The following is an 18,152-nucleotide window of genomic DNA, read 5'->3' on the forward strand; positions in this document are numbered from 1 at the left end:
TGACAATTTTTGGATACACATATGCTTTCTCTCAGTTACCTATAACTGGAACTGCTGCATCTTGGAATATCATGCATAATATTTTAAGAAATTGCTAAACTGTGGGGACGGTGCCTGTCATTTACTAACCATTTTTAAGTATATTCTTTTTGAAGTATGTTCTGCCCATGTTTTATTATTATTATTTTTAAAGCATCTCACTATGTTGTCCAGGCTGGCCTAGAACACCTGAGCTCAAACAATCCTCCTGCTTCAGCCTTCCAAATAGTTGGAACTGTAAGTATATGGCATTGCAGCTGGCATCATGTTTAAATTTGATTATTTGTCCAAATGTGTTGAAGATTCTTTATAGTGCTAAAATTTTGCAAAACAAGGTGAATTCTAAGTGGATTAACACATATAATCATTCTGGTCAACTTCACGAAAAAGGATATGCAAAACATTGACTAAATAAAAAAAAAAAACATGGAAAAAGAAAATGGTGAGGATTTTAAAATATGGCTTCAAATTCAATCTGATGACCTCAATCTTAACCTATTTACTCCACAACAACCACAGTAACACAACAATAAAAGTCAAGACAACTACCAAGGAATATTTGAAATCAGTAAGTTATTACCAAGATTCATGAATTGTGTTAAGTCTGATCTGATCTTTTAGCAAAAATACAATGCATCAGGTTTACTTGTAATGTACTATCATATCAAATCCTATTTCATAGCCTAGTCATGTGCTGATGTTATGCTAACTAAGCAAGAGGATGGTTGGGTTTGGGTGGCTAGTATATTCATTACTATGTTGCCGAGGCTGGCTTTAAACCCCTAGGCTGAAGTGATCTTCCTGCTTCAATCTCGGAAATGTCAGGACTGCAATGTTCTACTCTTTAATCTCTTCTATCCTCCAGATCTGGTCATGTTATATTACTTTCTTTAGATCAATCTAGAATAATTAGTATGATCATTTCTCAAACATTTTCATCACCACAATAAGAAGAAATGCACTGGAAGAACAGAAGTTCTTTAGAACAAACAAAGGGAAATGAAAAAAAGGGAAGGAAAATGGGAACTAGAAAGACAGTAGAATGAATCAGACATTAGTTTCTTATATTCATATATGAATATATGACCAATGTAAATCCACATCATGTACAATCCAAAGAATGAGAAGTTATCTCTATGTATGTCAAAATACATTCTACTGACATGTATAACTAAAAAGAATTAAAATTAAATAAATTTTTAAAAAGAAATGCCTTGCTTTTTAGCAGTTACCCTTCCTTATCCCACCCAACCCTGCCAAACCTCTCAATCCATAAACAACTAAAATACTTTGTCTATAGAGATATGCCCATTATAGATATTTCATATAAATGAAATCCTATAATACAGAATTGCTGTAATCTCCTATTATTTTTTTCTTTCTTCTTTTTTTGGGGGGAGGGGGGGCGGTACATGTGTGTATGTGCACACATGCACATCTTTTCTTTCTTTCTTTTTTTTTTTTTTTTTTTGCTTTTTAGTACTAGAGATTGAAACAAGGAGCACTTAATCACTAAGGCACATCCCAAGCCCTTTTTATATTTTATTTAGAGAAAGGGTCTTGCTGAGTTGTATAGGGCTTTGCTAAATTGCTGAGGCTGGCTTAAAACTTGCAATCTTCCTGCCTCCACCTCCAGAGCCACTGAAATTACATGCATGCACCACCATTCCCAGCTCCTCTTACTTTCAGTTCCTTTTTTTAAGGGGCGGGGGAGTGTGGTGGGGGTGCTGTGGATTGAACGCAGGGGCACTCAACCACTAAGCCACACACTCAGCCCTATTTTGTATTTTTATGTAGAGACAGGGTCTCATTGAGTTGCTTAGTGTCTTGCTGTTGCTGAGGCTGGCTTTGAACTCGTCATCCTCTTGTCTAAGACTTCCCAGGAGCAGGGATTACAGGCATGTACCATGTGATTTTGAAAAATAAAATCCATACAGCCATCTATTTTCTAAAATATAAATCTGTAATTTCCTTAAACATTCTTAATAAGCATAGCCTTTTCTAGCTGAACATCACTTAATATAAATAAAGACTGCATTTCTATCAACAATGGAGTATTTAAACTGATATCACTCCTTTGGAAAGATAATTATCATACAAAATTGTTTTGGCAAAAAAACTTAAGTATCATAACATTAACTGTTGATTTCTTTTAACAATATTAATTATTTTTGCTTTGAAGAAAGTAATTTACTTTACTTACTACAGAACCTTACCTTGACTAAGATGTTCATGGTAAATAGATGCTAAATTGGGAAGATGTTGTTGGAGATGAGATGTTAGTTCTGCATGTGAATTAATCTGAACTAGTTCCTCTTCACATCCAGATTCTTCACCATCAAAATCAGCCATATTTTTTTCTGATTTTGCACTGACCTGCGAGCTGCTGCAACTGACGTCATCTGCACTTAGCATATCATCAACCATATGCCTATAATACAAAGAAAAGCACAGTTAGTACTTAAGAAATTAAACATAATTTGTGAATCATTAAAAAAAAAAACACCTCTCTTAAAACAGTTCGCACAAATTACAACACAATCAGAAACAAAGCAAAACTGGTTTTTGTTGCTGTTGTTACTATTTTGTAGTGCCAGGATCTGAAGGTTTCTTTAAAAAAAAGAAAATATATGGAATGTTAATGAGCTTTATAAAAACTACAGACCCCAATGTTAGAACTATTATTCGTGATTTAACAATGTAGACATATCATACTTTAAAATATGTACAAATGAATACTTATACCTTGCTAGAACAACTTCAGAGAGAATTCATTTTGGCAAGATCAATAATACTCCCAGTTATGTATTATTTCATAAAGTCACAAAGTTAAACCTTAAAATTTTTTTACGTTTGTTCATACATCTTCAGAATCAAATGGGATAACTACCAAGGAAATATTTCAATTTATGGCTGCAATCTAGACAGAGATAAGATTAACTGGAGTACTGGAGATGTGGATGAAAGAGTGCATCCTTAGCATTCACAAAGCCCTGGGTCCAATCCCCAGCACCACCAAAAATAAATTAATTGGGAGATTTTTAGCAGAAACACAATTCATCAATGTATATTGTAATATACATCCCAAAACCTATTTACCAGGCCAGCATGCACAACAAAGATACATAAGCACTCATTTCTAAAACTGAATAATGAAAAGAGTGTAAAAACAAAAAGATGAAAAACTAACAAGAAGAAAAGTGCAGGGTTAATTTAGAAACACACAAGTAGTATCAGACACCTGGAATATAGAAAGAAAGAGCTTAAAAAATTAAGTCATTATATCTTGTGGGGTTGACTTCTTTTTAACTTATTGTTAGGATGGGTGACAAGACAGATAGGCAACATATTAAATAGAACATACTGCATCTCAGCTTTACAATGAACTGTTCTGTTTTCATCATGAACAGGGCTAGGAACAATTTTGAATGCACACACCCTTAATATGAGACATTAAAACAAAGAATCTCAACTAGGTGATTCTGCCTTCCAGCAGGGCCATCTGGCAATATCTAGAGACATTTTTGTTATTCTAAACAAGAGTATTTATAATTATTATTATTACTATTACATATACGACTGGCTTCTAGAGATAGGAGCTATGTAAACCATTCAATGTTCTGCAATGCACAAGACAGAATTCACATTGCTGAGAATTCAAACCAAAAAATTATATGGCCCAGGGGTTGGGGTTGAGTGGCAGAGTGCTTGCCTAGCACATGCAACGCACTGGGTTCAATCCTCAGCACCACATAAAAAATAAGTAAAATAAAGGTATTGTGTGCAACTACAGCAAAAATACTTTAAAAAAAATTATATGGCCCAATATGTCAACTGTGTCAAGACTAAGAAACACTGCCCTCAATTTAGATATGTTAGTAACAGAAAAAGGAAACAAAGTAGTTAAGTACAAATATATAGAGCACTCAAACAACTCAGTTGAATTCTGGAAGATCTAGCAAAATGCCATGGCTAAGAAAACTCATTCTGACAAATCACATATTCATGTTTCATCATCAACTCAAAATACTACTCTTTGGCTAGGCACGGTGGTACATGCCTATAAGCTCAGCAACTGAAGAGGGTGAGGCAGGAAGATTACAAGACCAGCTTCAGCAACTCAAAAAGACCCTGTCTCAAAATAAAACTGTAGGGCTGTAGTGGGGTGGGGTTGGGGGGTGGATCAGCGGTAGAGTGCTTTTACTAGCTTGCATGAGACATTGGGTTCAATCCGGGAGAATGAACAAATAAAGGTATTATGTCCATCTACAACTACAAAAATATTCAAAAAGGGGCAGGGGGGTGGGGCTAGGGATGTGGCTCAGTGGTTAAGTGTTCCTGGGTTCAATCCCCAGTACAAAAAAAAAAAATCTACTCTTTTTAATGACAATAACAAATAGCAGCTAATACTTACTGAGCACTTATTTTGTGACAATCACATTAGTCCACAAATTCTCACAGTAAGCCCATGACAGAGGTACTATTACTATTTTTCCCAGTTTATACGTGAGAAAATTAAAGAAAAATTAAATATTTGGCTCAATATAATACCACTAGTGAGAATCATTATTAAATACTATGGGTATAATTCACAGATAACCAAAAAAATTATACTACAGCTTATCCTAATTAGTATTTAACTAGGAAAAGCATTTAATTTCCCTTTTCATCATCATCAGTTTAGAAGCAGTTTCCAAAAGTAATCTTGTGGGTTTTTTTTTTTCCTTGATGGGTTTCTCTGGGGGCAATGCTGGGATTAAACCCACAGCATCATGCATGCAAGGCAAGTGCTCTACTACTGAGCTACACCCCCAGATCCACTGCATGAGCAATCTGAAATCTGCTTTCAGGCGATACAAGTGCTAAAAGTCTAAATCTGTGCTCTCCAATATGATATCCACTAGACATTTATGGTCACTACACACATGTAAAAAGTGGCTAAACAGAGATGAATAAAAAATTATAAAATTGGGGCTGGGAATGTGGCTCAGGCGGTAGCACGCTCGTCTGGCATTCGTGAGGCCCGGGTTCGATCCTCAGCACCACATACCAACAGAGATGTTGTGTCCGCCGAGAACTAAGAAATAAATATTAAAAATTCTCTCTCTCTCTCTCTCTCTCTCTCTCTCTCTCCTCTCTCACTCTCTCTTTAAAAAAAAATTATAAAATATACACTAAGTATTCAAGAATTCTTATTAAAAATGCAAAGTATCTTAATTTTCATACTGATTAATTTGGAAATGATATTTTAGAAAAAACTCATTTAAATATACAATGAAAATTAATCATACTGCTTCATTTGCTTTTTTAAATGTGCATACTATAAATTTGACGAGCATTTACAGTTTGCACCATATTATTTAACAGCAATAATCTAGAATAAATTTTAACTGAATAAATGTAGCTAAAATACTTCCGTAAAAGAAATGCAAGCTGAATAGTTATTTTTAAGCTGGCTTACCCATCATGGTGGTGGTGGTGGTGGTGGTGGTGGTGGTGGTGATGCTGGGGACCAATAAATTGACGGCAATTAAATAATTCATTTCCAATACTCTCCCCAAGGAAATCTCCAGTCCGTGTGATACAAGATTCCTGAGAACCTTGTGCTATATGAGCAGCATTTATTTCCCCTGAAATATCATGTTCTGGGTCTTCAGAGTGAGAACAAGCATCCAACATTCGTATTCGATTATCTACAGATGGCAACGACTCAGTGTTAAAAACCAGGTCCTTTCCTGTTCCATTGCTTGTTCCATTTCTTTCAGATGGGCCTTGGGAATCCCCCAAGCACATGCCTGCTTGACTTTCTAACTTTCTACTCCGAAGATCTGTACCACAACTGGCTTTGGGAGGATTATGACCATGATCCTCATCATCTTCTTCTTTCAGGGCTTCCATATCTGCAATGTCTTCTGACTGCACCTCACTTCCAGGGCTCCCAGCTGACTGGCTTGCATGGCTAGAATTGACCTCATTGCTAGATCCATCACTATGCCCACTACTGCTACCAGGACCACTGCTTCCATCTTCACCACTGTTGGCAGTCTCATCAGAACTTCCCTGCATGGATTCCTGTATTTAGAAACAAATAGATTTAAATAGTCAAACTAGTAGGAAAAAAGTAACTAATATGGAAACACTGTGTTTTTATAAAACATGGCCACAGTCTTGCCATATTCTTTTGAACTATACAAAATAGAACTTTTTAAAAAGGGGTCAAAAATACTAAAAGGAGAAGAGTCAACATGGGTTACATTTATATTCCCAGTTCAAATGATAAACAAGGCAGAAACAAAAATCATTGAAAATAGGAAAAAATAATTTCATACCTCCGTGTCTGAAAGTCTCTGTTGCACATGTTTAGTTCTATTAATAAGTTGCTCATCCATTTCAATGTCACTTCCTCCACTTTGATGTGTATCACTGTTATCACTGCTTTGAGGACTTGCCGCAGGTGACCCTGGAAAGTAGATTTTTTTATTTTTAGTTCTAATTTGTACTAGCATAGACCTAACAGAAGAAATTGATTCTTTGAGTTATTTGCCAAAGCTTTATGCTAAGTAGCCAAAAATACAATCTCTAAATTTGTTCACATTTGGCAATTACTTCTAAAGGTAGATGCACAGTGTGAAAATGGTGGCACACAACTGTAATCCCAGCAACTCTGAAGGCTGAAGCAGAACAATGGCAAATTCAAAGCTAGCCTCAGCATCTTAACAAGACCCTGCCTCAAAATAAAAACGAAAAGGACTGGTGGTAAAGTGTTCCTGGGTCCAATGCCCAGTACCAAAAAATAAAAGTGGATATACACAATTTCAATTAAAAGATACTAATGGTTTGAATCAAAACAGGTAAGATGGAGGACAGGGGTACAGTTCAGTGGTAGAACACCTATATAGCATGTGAGAGGCCATTTGTTCAAACCCCAACACTACCCAAAATAAAAAGGGGGAAGACTGAAGATGGATTACTAAGGTTCATGTCTTTTCAAAATAAACTTTATTACTGATGTTGCTATATAAAATAAATTAACTCCAGAAGACCACTAAAACAAAACTGTAAGTCATATTGTCATGCATTTCTAAGGCTCAACTTACAAGGTGATGGAGCTGCTCTTCTGAGCTCTTCTTCCTCTGAAGGAAAAAGGGGAAGGGGAAAGGAGGAAAACATTCTAAGTGACTGAGCTTTTGGGGGACAGCTTATCAGTTGTTCATATTACACAATCAAAATACAAACAGGGAAACCTGGAATAGCTATTGTGGGTACCTACACAGGTTAGCCTAAGAAAAGAGTAGTATATAATGTCAGGGGAAAAAATTGGGTGTAAATATGTAAAATTTTAGGAAGTCCTTAAGAGTTACACATGTGAAAGATACGCATAAAGCACCTGACGCAGCAGAAAAATATTCAAGTGGGGAAGATAAAAAGAAAACTATTATGTTCTACTCATAAAATTATTTCTAAATCAAATGTTTTAATTTTTAAAGGAAACAATATTAAAGATGAGAAATATCCATACCTACCAAAACTTACTATACTTTACTTGATAAACCAAAAACAGGAACCAAAGACAATTTATTAATCCTTTCATATAGAGTATACTTCCCATTCCCAAACTTATCTTGTAATTAAAACTGAATTGTAAATATAGATCAAGTAACCTTTATCTGAAATGCTCGAGGCCAAAAGTGTTTCAGATTTCAGATATATTCATATTTTTTAATATCTGCACATACATAATGACATATTTTGATGATAAGACCAAAATCTAAACACAAAATCCATTTTATTCCATATGTCTTTTACACCACTTCTATCTTTAGGTTTATACACATAACCTGAAGAAGATTTTTCAATACTTTTAGTATGTTTATGTTTTGGCTGTGACCTCTCACATGATGCAAGGTGTGTAATTTTCCACGTGTGCCATAATGTCAATGTTCAAAAAGTTTTGGAATTTGGAACATTTCAAATTTCAGATTTTCAGATTAAGGATGCTCAACCAATAGCAGAAAACACTTCAAATTTCATTAACTTTGTATAAGTAAATTTAAAATACCATATGCTTTACTAACCTTTCTTATTTCCAATAGGAATATTAGTGTTTAATAAAGATGCAAAAGAACTCTGTTTAGACAGTTGAGCCTTAGCTGCTAGTGCATTATTCCACAATGCTTTAATTAACATGGATGCCAAGTACAGTGTCTAAAAAGAGAGAGACATTAATTTGGAGCCTTTATGAAACATTGTAGCAAATGTAAAACATTTTTGTCTAACTGAAAGGTCAACAATAAATAAGTGACAAGTAAAATACCTGAATCACAAAATAAGTTGTCATTTTATATTGGGGGGCGGGGGGGGGGGATTCCAGGGGGATCAGATCACTATTATGTCCTGAATGTATTACCTGTTCAGTGTGAACACTTGGCTCAAGAGCTGAAACCAGATTAAGGAGGTGTCTAAGTGGTACAGGATCCAAATTCTTGATGAGTGAAGGAAACAAGTCATGTATATACCGACTACAATGTTTCAACTACAAAACAGAAATACAGACAATAGTTAAAAATAATTGCCCTATATAAATCACTTGGGGGCTGGGGATGTGGCTCAAGCGGTAGCGTGCTCGCCTGGCATACGTGCAGCCCGGGTTCTATCCTCAGCACCACATACAAAGATGTTGTGTCCGCCGAGAACTAAAAAATAAACATTAAAATTCTCTCTCCCTCTCTCTCTCCCTCTCTCTTAAATAAATAAATAAATAAACAAATAAACAAACAAATAAATAAATAAATAAATAAATCACTTGAGATGAAAAAGGTAACACAGCTTGAAATTTCAAGATATTAGTTAATGAACCAGTATTTTTAAGTTGGTAAAATAATAATTACCAAATATCATAAATGGCAGTGTAAAACACAATGAAAATAAAATCTGATTTAAATCTCTTAAAATAGTAATTACCAAATACAATAAATAGCAGTGCAAAACAGTAAGAATAAAATTTGACACAAATTTTATTTTAAAACAAATTTTAGCCAAATAAATCATAAGCTTAATCACAACAGAGAAGCACATAATTAGTTCAAAATCTAAGTATAAAGAAGATGCCATTGAAACGTAGGTACATCATTAATATAAAAGTAAATTAAATACAAAATTAAAATGTAGGCAATATAACTAAAAAGAGAATAAAATTTTTTAAATAAATAGATAAAATAAAGGTATTGTGTCCACCTATAACTAAAAAATACATACATTTATATTTAAAATGTAGGCAATTAAAAATAAACTGCAATTCAGAGAGAACACAAGTAAAACATTTCAGATATATTATTCCCCTCATATTAACCGTTTAAAAAGTGTCTATATAACTTTTATTGGAGTACACAGTAGAAACCCTCTTAACGCTCTACAATTTAAAAAAAAAAAAGACAAAGAGAAAGACTCTTTCATTTTAATAAGCAGAAACAGCAAGTATGAGAAAAAATATATTTGTAAAGATATAACTATTGGGCTAGGGTTATAGCTCACTTGCCTAGCATGTGTGAGGCACTGGGTTCAATCATCAGCACCACAAAACAAGTAAATAAAATAAAGGCATTGTGTCCACCTACAACTTAAAAAAAAAAAATTTAAGGTATGATTAGCCAGACTTGGTGGTGCACACCTGTAACCCCAGCAGCTTGGAAGGCTGAGGCAGGAGGTTCATGAATTCAAAGCCAGCTTCAGCAAAAGCGAGGTGCAAAGCAGCTCAGTGACACCCTGTCTCTAAATCAAATACAAAATAGGGCTGGAGGACTGGGGTTGTAGCTCAGTGGTATAGCGCTTGCCTCAAATGTGTGAAGCCCTGGGTTCAATCCTCAGCACCACATCAAAATAAGTAAATAAAAATATTGTGTCCATCTACAACTAAAAAAATATTTAAAAACAAAACAAAATAGGGCTGGGGATGTGGCTCACTGGTGGAATGCTGAGTTCAATCCTGGGTTCCTCCACCCCCAATAAAAAAAGATATGACTAATAGAATCTTTTTCAACCATAAAACTGCTAACTGCTAAATCAAAAAATAAGAAATGTAAGACTGGACCAGTAATTACTAATTTAAGGGCTCTCAAAAGTAAAAAGATGAGGTTTCCTATTATTTTCAATACACAGAATGTTTATACAAGGAATGGATATGTATTTTGGTGTTAGAACACTCATCTACCATGTGTCAAGTCTTGTGTTTGAATCATAGCACAACACACACACACACACACACACACACACACACACACACACGAAACTGTACAAAATTTGAGATTTTGAATCTTAAACATTGATTTTTATATTTCATGGATGTAAACCATATAAATTCTGCCTTCACTATCACACAGTCAATATGTATTGTCTAATTCTGAAGGAGAAGGTAAAACTAGAGTAAGAAAATAATATTGGAGAAATTCTATGTTGATGAGGCTTCTTTTGAACTACACTATTTCAATACCATTTACTTCAACACTTATATTTATCCATTAAAAAAAATGACATGGGATGTAGGTCAGTAGTAGAGTACTTCAATAGGATGCACAAGGCCTTAGGTTTCATCTTCAGCACTGTGAAGAGGAGAGGAAAAGAAAAGAGGAGGAAGAGAAGGGGAATAATGATGGTAATTTCAAACTACAAATACTGTTTGATTTCAAGAAGTAAAATATCAATTAAGGGGCTGGGGATGTGGCTCAAGCGGTAGCGCGCTCGCCTGGCATGCGTGCGACCCGGGTTCGATCCTCAGCACCACATACCAACAAAGATGTTGTGTCCGCCGAGAACTAAAAAATAAATATTAAAAATTCTCTCTCTCCTCTCTCACTCTTTCTTAAAAAAAAAAAAAATATATCAATTAAGTTCACCACTTTTATAAGCTTTATCTAAGAATGTGATTTTAACATCATTCTGACTAGCATTAGAATTAGACAATAGTTCATACTTCGTTTTGTCAATAAGCAATTATGATACACGTTTTCTACTGTGATAAAATATAGAATATAGATTTCTGTGCTCACTTCTGCAGCACATATCTGATTTTCTTCAAATTTAATTAATAAAAAAATGAGAATTCCATAAGAGCCTTAATTTTGATAATCAAATTTTACTGGTTAAGTGACAAGTTCCTTGAAAGAAAATTATGAAATTCTCTGAGGAAAAAAAAAATATTAGACCCTTTTAGATGGCTATATTATAAATGAAAAAAAGTACAGAAAAAAATTAGCATGCCTCTAATCCTAGTAAAGATGGAAGCATGAAGCCGGTTCACAAATCATCCTCTATTAGTTATTGAGAAGAAAAGGACAACAGGGAGATGACAGAACACAAAGTGCCAGGAATCCACTTCTCCATCTAGACAATAAATGTAACAGCATAAACTGTCTAAGGCATTTTTTCAAGGACTCAAGTTAATCTGAACTCTTACACTAACAGAGAAAAGTTTGGTGGTTAAATTGCTGTCAATCTCCACCTTCAGTGACATAAATGCTATCCATTCCTCCCTAAGGGCAGGGAACTGTTTGGACATCAACAGTGTTTTCTGATGACCTTGCTGGAGCCAGAGTGGGAAATAAGGAACAGTCCTACAAATATCTCCTCTATTTGGTGAAGTACAGATACATAAGATGGCTACAACTGTTTAAAAAAAAAAAAAAGTGAAGTTAATATCACAAGATTTAAAGGAGCTGAAACTTATTGGAGGACATTAAAAAACAACTATATACACTGGTGAAACAACTATATACACTGGGCTACTGTGTATGCCGAGGGAGAGATACAGGCTTAGAAAAGACCTGAACATATCATAAGCTTTCATAATAGTCTGATCTATTAACAAAGTAAACCACTATATCAATTAAAAAGACCAAGACCTAAAATAGAAAGAAAATTTGATTTCAACACTTAAAACACTGCAAAGTTCAAATGGCCAGTTTTTAACTGAACTCTGCCCCTGCTCCCAAAAAAAAAATCACAAGGGGGGGGGGGGGGGAAAGCAAAGTATTATCCACTTGAGGAACAAAATGAATAAACAGAAAATGTATCTGAGAGCTGGCCAGGTAGTTCACACCTGTAATCCCAGTTATTCAGGAGCTAAGGATAAGACCAAAAGATCAAGGCCAACCTCAGCAACTTTCTGAAACCTGACTCAAAATTTTAAAAATAAAAACAACTGTGGGCGCAGCTCATTGGAAAAGCAACCCTGGCTTCCATCTTCGGTGTCACAAAAGGGGGAGGGATAAGTAAGTAAGTAAGTATGCATGTAAGAGGGCACATCTGATGGACTTAGTACCTTAAACATAGGTGTTTTTAAAGTCTCCTATGTTAACAGTGTTCACAGAGCAAAGAGAAGGACAAAGACAGAAAACAAAGTAAAATCATCAGTAACGTACAAAAATTTTATTTTTTAAAATATATTTTAGTTATACATGAACAGAATATCTTTATTTTCTTTCTTTATTTTTATGTGGTGGAGGATCGAACCCAGTGCCTCACATGTGAGAGGCAAGCTCTCTGCCACTGAGCCACAACTCCATCCTGCTTACATAAATTTTAAAGAAAAACTAAGCTAGGCACAGCAGCACATGCCTCTAATTGCAGCAATCTGCAAGGGTGAGGCAGGAGGATCACAGGTTTGGGGCAGTTTGGGTAAGACACTATTTCAAAAAATTAACAATTACTGAGGTCAGTGGTAGAGTGCTCTTAAAAAGGTTCCCAGTATAAGAGAGAGAAGGAGAAAGAAAATGGGAGGGGGAAATCTGGAATGCAAAAGTACAACAACAAAGAAAAAATCCACTAGAAGGGTTCAAAAACAGCTCTGAACAAACAGAAGAAAGAATTGGCACACCTGAAAACAACTCAATAAGTCAGTGAGATGCAGGAGATGAAGGAAAGAAAACAATTTATGGGATACACTGATGCAGACCAACTAACTCATTATAGGAATCCAAGGATAAAAAAGAAAAAACACATAAAAAGAATACCTAAAGAAATAATACCCAAACCTGATGAAAGATACGAAACTATAAATACAAGAATTAAAATAAATTCCAAGTAGGAGTTTCAAAGTGACTCATCAATACACAATAAAACCAAACTTCCCAGAAGGCCAAAGGGGGAAGAGAAACCACACATAGTATATAAGATCTTCAGTAAGATTATCAATCAATTTCTCATAAAAACGTTGGAGGCCAGAAGGCAGTGGATTTATATATTCAGAATAAACATATAAAAATAAAATTTAAAAATACCTTTTTTTGAAATAAAAAAAGACCTTTCAACGAAAAATTCTATATTCAGCAAAACTGCCCTTCAAAATGAGAGAGATTATCACAATCTAAGAAAACCAAACACTAAAGGAGTTTGTTATCACCAGACCAGCCCTGTAAGAATTGCTAAAAGGATACCCTCAAACTGAAGTGAAAGGAAGCTGAACAGTAAAAAAGAAACAAAAATCTCTAATATAAATATTTAGGCAATTAGAAAAAATATAGCATTATTACCATGGGCAGGAAAGAGGAGGAAACAAAGTACTAGGGATTGAAATAAAGCAAACTATGTTATATGTACATATGAATATGCCAAAATGTACCACAGTGTTATGTAAAAATATAATTTAATAAATAAGAAGCAAGCTTTATTATAATTTTGGTTTGCAATTCCACTTGTTTCCTACATTATTGAAAATATGAAGTAAAAAAAGAAACTAGTCTATGTTTTGGGAACACAATGTACAAAACTGCAATCTGTAGCATCAATACCAAAATGGGGGGGTGGAGTCATATAGGAGCACAGTTTTTACATAGCACAGAAGTTAAACTGGTGTAAATTCAAATTAGACATACCTTTAGGAGGTTAGGTGTAATCTCCATGTTAAACACAAAAATTAGTGAAAAGGGAATAAAAATTTTTCACTTAAAAAGCAACTAAAAATTTCTTTTAAAAAATTACAAAGAAAAAAGCAACTAAACAAAAACTAATAGGGGAAAAGAAGGACAAAAGTGACTCTGTGACAAGCTGAAAACAAAAGGCAAAATGACACAACTATCAGGATTTTTTTTTAATTTTTTTATTTAAATTAGTTATACATGACAGTAGAATGCAATGATGCACTTTGATATTTCACACATAGATGGGATATAATTTTTCATTTTTCTGAGAGTACATGTTACAGAATCATAGTGGTCATGTCACATATATACATACAGTAATAATGTCCATTTCATTCTACTATCTTTCCTATCCCCACATCCCCTCCCTCTCCTCCCATCACTTCCCTCTACCTTATCTAAGGTAATGCTATTCTTCCCTAGTGCCCCCCCACACGCCTTATTGTGAATTAGCATCCACACATTAGAGAAAACATTCGGCCTCTAGTTTTGTGGGACTGGCTTATTTCACTTAGCATGATATTCTCCAATTCCAACCATTTACTGGCAAATGCCATAATTTTACTTTTTTAAAGCTGAGTAATATCCCATTGATTATATATACCATATTTTCTTTATCCATTCATCTATTCAGGGACACCTAGGTTGGTTCCACAGTCTAGCTGTTGTGAATTGAGCTCCTATAAACATTGATTTGGCTGCATCACTAATAGTATGCTGATTTTAAGTCTTTTGGGTATAAACCAAGGAGTGGGATAGCTGGGTCAAATCGTGGTTCCATTCCCAATTTTCTGAGGAATCTCCATACTGCTTTCCATAGTGGTTGTACCAATTTGCAGTCCTACCAGCAATGCATGAGTGTACCCTTTTCACCACATCCTCAACAACATTTATTGTTGCAGTAATTATTTTTAAAGCATTCAATCAAATGACAGATCAGCAGAATGGATTAAAAAATATGCTTCAACTATTATACAGAGGTTCACTTTATATCCAATGATACAAATAATGTGAAAGCAAAAGGATGTAATGAAATACTCCATGCAAAAAGTGAGCAAATGCAAACTCAGCTGGCTATACTAACATCAAGTAAGATGGAATTTAAACATTAAAACAGTTTTAAGAGCCCGTCGTGGTGGTGCACGCCTGTAATCTCAACGGATCTGAAGGCTGAGACAGGAGGATCACAAGTTCCAAGCTAGCCTCAGCAACCTTGAGGTGCTAAGCAACTCAGCGAGACCATATCTCTAAATAAAATACAAAAAAGGGCTGGGGGGGGGGGGCTGGGGATGTGGCTCAAGCAGTAGCGCGCTCGCCGAGTATGCGTGTGGCCCGGGTTTGATCCTCAGCACCACATACAAACAAAGATGTTGTGTCCGCCGAAAACTAAGAAATAAATATTTAAAGAAAAAAAAAAAGGACTGGGGGTGTGGCTCAATTTCAATTCCTGATACCCCCTCTCCCCGAAAAAAAATGTTATAAGAAAAATGGAATTCACTTTGATCTAAAAATCTCTCTTGGGTACATATCCAAAATAATATACAGGGGGCTGGGGATGTGGCTCAAACAGTAGCAGGCTCGCCTGGCATGCATGCGGCCTGGGTTCGATCCTCAGCACCACATACAAACAAAGATGTTGTGTCTGCCAAAAACTAAAAAATAAATATTAAAATTCTCTATCTCTCTCCCCCTCTCACTCTCTCTTTAATAATAAATAATAATAATAATATACAGGACCTCAAAGAGATACTGCACTCCCACAATCACTGGAATATTATTCACAATAATCAAGATGTGGAAGAAATCAAAACATCAAAAAAAAAAAACAAATGAGGCTGGCACTCAATGAGGCTGGCACTCAATGGTAGAGCACTTGCTAGGCACATGGGTTCAATTCTCAGCACCACATAAAATGAAATAAAATAAAAGTATTGTGACAATCTGCAACTAAAAATATTTTTAAATGAATAACAATTGTGTACAATGAAACAAAAGGCATTCTGTCATATATACCTAATTAAAATTAATTAATTAAAAAATGAATGAATAAACAAAATGAGTTAAATACATAAAATGGAATCTTATTCAGCCTTACAAAGAAAAAATCTTATCACACGGTACAATATGGATATATCTTGAGGAGACTACACTAAGTAAAGCAAATCACAAAAGCACAAATGTAGTATGGCTCAAAATCACAGAAACAAAAAAGTAGAAAGGAGAGTTACCTGGGGGTACATGGAGGGAGAACTAAGAAGGAACTATTCAGTGGGCATAGAGTTTTTGTTTTATAATATGAACAGATCTAGAGATCTGTTACACAACAATGTGAACATACTTCACAAACTGAATTGTACAATTTTTTAAGCACAATTTTAAAAAATTTTAAGACATTATCAAAGACAAAAAGATTTTATAAATAAAAGGTTCAATACAAGAAAATATAACAATTATAACCATTACGAAGCAACAATTAATAGAAATAAAAAGAGAAATATAAAAAACAATGGTATTTCTAATATAAATAAAAGAGAAAATAAGGAAGGCAGACAGATAAGAAACAGAAGACTTAAACAACACAATAAACTAAATAAACCAAACACACAGACAGAACACCCCATGCTACAAAGGGAGAAAATATATTATCTTTACCACATGGGACAGTCTTAAAGAGAGACTAAGTTAGATCAAAAATTGGGGGAAAAAAAAGGCTATCATACAAAACTTTTTTTCACCCACAGGAAGACAAATCTAAAAAGCAATATCAAAAAGAAAACTGGAAAATATGTAGACATTAAGCAATAAAAACAAACCACACGAAGAAATCACAAGGCAAACTAGAAAACACTTAGATGAATTAAAATAAAAACACAAGGCAGGGTCAAGGGCTGGGGTTGTGGCTCAGTGGTAGAGCACCCGCCTCACACCTATGAGACCCTGGGTTCGACCCTTAATACCACATAAAAATAAATAAGTGAAATAAAGTTATTGTGTCCAACTACAACTAAAATATAAATATTTTAAAAAAACACGAAAATAACAGGATGCAGAGAAAGCAATGCTCAGAGGATTTGTTTTATTTTGGGTGGTGCTAGGGATTAAACCCATGAATGGCCTCATGCTTACTTAGTAGGTAAGCACTCCACAACTGAGTTATACCACCAGTCCCTTAGAGGGAAATGTATAACTATAAACCTTAGTTCATATTTACAAATGCAAAGCTATATTAAAAATAAAAGATCTCTCTGGGACTGGGGATATGGTTTAAGTAGTAGCACGCTCGCCTGGCATGTGTGAGGCACTGGGTTCAATCCTCAGCACCATATAAAAATAAAATAAAGATATAAAAAAAGATAAATAAAGATCTTAAATGAACAACAAAACTTTTAAACATAGAGAACTAAAAAACAAAATAAATCCAAAGACAGCAGAAGGAAGGGAATAAGAATTAGAGAAGTTAAAAAATAGGAAATAGAAGACCAAATGGAGGTGGGGAGAGGATCCAACAAAACAAAAATGGGTTCTTCTAAAAGATTTAAAAGATAACAAACATTTAGGTATACTTACTTAAAAAAAAAAAAAAAAAAAAAAACAGAGAAAGGCTGGGGACATAGCTTAATTGGTAATGCCTTACATGCATAAGGCCCTGGGTTCAACCCCCAGCACCACAAAAAGGGAAAAAGAAAAAAAAACAGTCAATACAACTGGAAGTTAAAATATTACTACTAAACTTATAGATATAACCAAAGATTTACCCCTAAAATCAAAACAAAACTACCCATATTCATGAATGCTACTTAACTGTTCTAAACTGAGATATTTGGCAAAAATAAAAAAAGGAAGGCATGCAAATTAGAGAGAAATATGCAAAAACATCCCTATTTGTAAATGACATATATAATCATATATACACATACAGAAAACTCAAAAAAATTCACAAGAAAGCTATACAGCTGTGAAGCAAATTCAGTTTCAAGATTCAAGATCAATATGAAAAATTAGCTGTTTCCACAAACCAGTAATGAATAATACAAAAAGGAAATTAAGAAAGCATAATAACATGGCTGAGCATGGTGGCACAGGTACTCCTTAGACTGAGGCAAGAGGATTTGAAGTTTGAAGCCACCCTCAGCAAGAGGCTGTCTCAAACATTAAAAAAGAATCAAAAGTAAGACACAGGCACACAAGAAACACATTATCAAA

The 18,152-nt window shown here is 34.7% G+C and overlaps 1 protein-coding gene across 2 annotated transcripts in view; it reads right to left on the reverse strand.

Annotated features, from left to right (window-relative positions):
• Usp34 (ubiquitin specific peptidase 34) overlaps positions 1–18,152 on the reverse strand; it is a 220,606-nt gene that overhangs the window by 130,957 nt on the left and 71,497 nt on the right. For both annotated transcript variants that reach the window (XM_026387219.2, XM_026387217.2), the window contains exons 11-16: positions 8,447–8,572; positions 8,115–8,244; positions 7,137–7,172; positions 6,369–6,499; positions 5,501–6,111; positions 2,256–2,470 (exon numbers count right to left, since the gene is read on the reverse strand). In XM_026387219.2, the coding sequence (XP_026243004.2) occupies positions 2,256–2,470; positions 5,501–6,111; positions 6,369–6,499; positions 7,137–7,172; positions 8,115–8,244; positions 8,447–8,572 (1,249 nt within the window). The remainder of the gene's footprint in view (positions 1–2,255; positions 2,471–5,500; positions 6,112–6,368; positions 6,500–7,136; positions 7,173–8,114; positions 8,245–8,446; positions 8,573–18,152) is intronic.

The sequence above is a fragment of the Urocitellus parryii genome, chromosome 12, assembly GCF_045843805.1.
Source record: "Urocitellus parryii isolate mUroPar1 chromosome 12, mUroPar1.hap1, whole genome shotgun sequence".
Lineage (NCBI taxonomy): Eukaryota > Metazoa > Chordata > Mammalia > Rodentia > Sciuridae > Urocitellus > Urocitellus parryii.